General features: G+C 46.9%; 1 protein-coding gene across 1 annotated transcript in view; it reads left to right on the top strand.

The window, feature by feature from the left end:
• Positions 1–1,438, top strand: part of WFDC9 (WAP four-disulfide core domain 9) — a 2,938-nt gene extending 1,500 nt beyond the window's left edge. The window contains exons 2-3 of the mRNA XM_005872171.2: positions 706–847; positions 1,378–1,438. Of these exons, the coding sequence (XP_005872233.1) occupies positions 706–847; positions 1,378–1,417 (182 nt within the window). The 3' untranslated portion in view covers positions 1,418–1,438. The remainder of the gene's footprint in view (positions 1–705; positions 848–1,377) is intronic.
• The last annotated feature ends 701 nt before the right edge of the window (positions 1,439–2,139 follow it).

Here is a 2,139-nt window from a genome sequence, read left to right as displayed (position 1 = left end):
AGGGGTTTGGGGAATAAAGATAAAGAGATTAAGAAGTGCAAATTGGTATTTACAGAATAGTCACATCCTATATAATAAAGAGCTAATATGCTAATTAGACCGAACAGCAGAACAACCTTCCGGACGAAGCCGGGGCTGCAAGGGCCAGCCGAGGTGGGTGGGGCTGCGAGGGCCGAGTCCCTTGCACAAATTTCGTGCATCGGGCCTCTAGTAGGAATATAAAGGACAGTATAGGGAATACAGTGAAAAATAAAAGTAAACAAAAAGAGAGAACAGAAGAGGAGAAAGGCAGGTTCCTAGTCTCTTCCAGCTCAGTTTTCCATTCTGCAAATTTCCATTGTGGAAATTGGAGCCAGAGGACATTGCAGGTCCTGAAACCTAAGGTATGTGAGAATAGATTTGGTGAGATGGTGTCAGACATGGGGAGGGTGTCCTAGATCCTATTGTTAGGGAGCTTGGAGAGGGCTTGAAGGCCTGCAATGCTATGGGGACACGTGGAAAGATGGAAGTCACATCATGCAAAGATAATCTCTTCTAAAAAGACACTGGCTAGCATTCAAGGCAGGGATTTTCTTGTAAGGCAGAGAAATACTTTCTGGCTTGGAGCTCAGGTTCCAGACTTTAGAGATTGTTAAGCTTGAGAAGGGTTTCTTCACCAAATTGTGAATGAATAGACCCTGCCAAATCCTATCATCTTGCTTTCAGCTGAAATAAAAGAAATTAAGCAGTGCTGGGTACAGCCTCCGTTACAGTTTTGCAGCGTAAGATGCACTAGGGTACACGGATGTTTAAAATCAAATTTTACATGCTGCTGGACCTTCTGTGGAAACATCTGCTTGAACAATGAGTGAGTTGGTTGTGGGGGGAGGGGAATGGTGGGCCTGGGTGTGCTTCCTCACTCCCATTCAGAAGATGTGACCTGGAACAGAAGACTGCAGTCACCCAAATCCTTGGTCAAAGAGACAGGCAGCACAAGGCAATGCCCTCAGATCTCCACACCTAGGCTGCCACTCACTGCAAAGTAAACCAAATTACCAACATGGGGGCCTCTACTCTTTTTTTCACTTTCATTAAGTTCCCCAGAAACATCATCCATCAGTAGGTTTAATCCTACCTTTGTCCAAGGCCCCAGTTATTGCTGCCTTAGTCGGGCCTCTCAATGGCCCCTTGTCTCAGCCAGGCCCAAGGAGACCCTGGTCTCCAGTTCTGCACTCAATTGACAAACCTCTTGGGTAAGTTTGCTTAAAAGTGGGTAACTCCTGATCTTACAGAAACAATGTCTGTTCCCATTAACAGGGACCAAGGGTGTTATTAAGGTTGGGAATGAATGTCCACTGGGGTTCCATGACTTTTTACCACTTAACTTTTCTCTTCCAGGGAACCCTATAAAACACTGCTAAAGAAACCCAATGTTTGAGCTGGCTCCTCACGAGTGGGGCAGGAGGATGCCTCCAAGGTCTGAGAAGAGTGCAGCCTGGCTCCCTGTTGCAATACCCATGGGCTCCTCTCTGTTCTTTCCTTGACCTCTCTATCCTGAGAAGGCTCAAGTCTTTGCCAAATAAACCGTTATACCCACCTGAGGGCTCTGCTTTCTTTTGTTCTCCATCCATATGACCCAATTTCTCTTATTATAACCCCCAATGGTCCCATCAGTTGTTCTGTCCCATCATGGGCACGGGCAGCCAACTCTACATTCAGTTAGACCTAGGTATTAGGCAAGTAAGCCCACGGCTTTAGCAAAAACACAGATATTTATAAAAATCTCATGGGGTTAACACAGGAAGAGTTTATCTCATTCACAATACATTTCACTGAGAATGGTCAGTAAACAGCCACATGCACCATTAGTCAAGGACACTGGCTCCATCTATCTATAGCTCCACCACCTCTCCCAGGCCCTCCTCTGTATCCAGCCAGCAGAAGGGAGAAGAAAGGTAGCATGGAGGCTCAAATGAAAGGACAGAACAGGACTGATAGCTGTGTCCCTAACCCCTCTTCCAAGAAAAAGCCACAGAATGTATCAGTTACTCAGCCTGCCCTTATCTCAGCCAATAGGAATGCAAGGGAGACTAGCCCAAGGCCAAAAGTATGCTAGCCACCCCCCCCCCCCCCCCCCCTGCCTGTCCTCACTCCCAGTCC

The sequence above is a fragment of the Myotis brandtii genome, unplaced genomic scaffold, assembly GCF_000412655.1.
Source record: "Myotis brandtii unplaced genomic scaffold, ASM41265v1 scaffold3686, whole genome shotgun sequence".
Taxonomy (NCBI): domain Eukaryota; kingdom Metazoa; phylum Chordata; class Mammalia; order Chiroptera; family Vespertilionidae; genus Myotis; species Myotis brandtii.
This window is presented reverse-complemented; position numbering and strand designations above follow the sequence as displayed.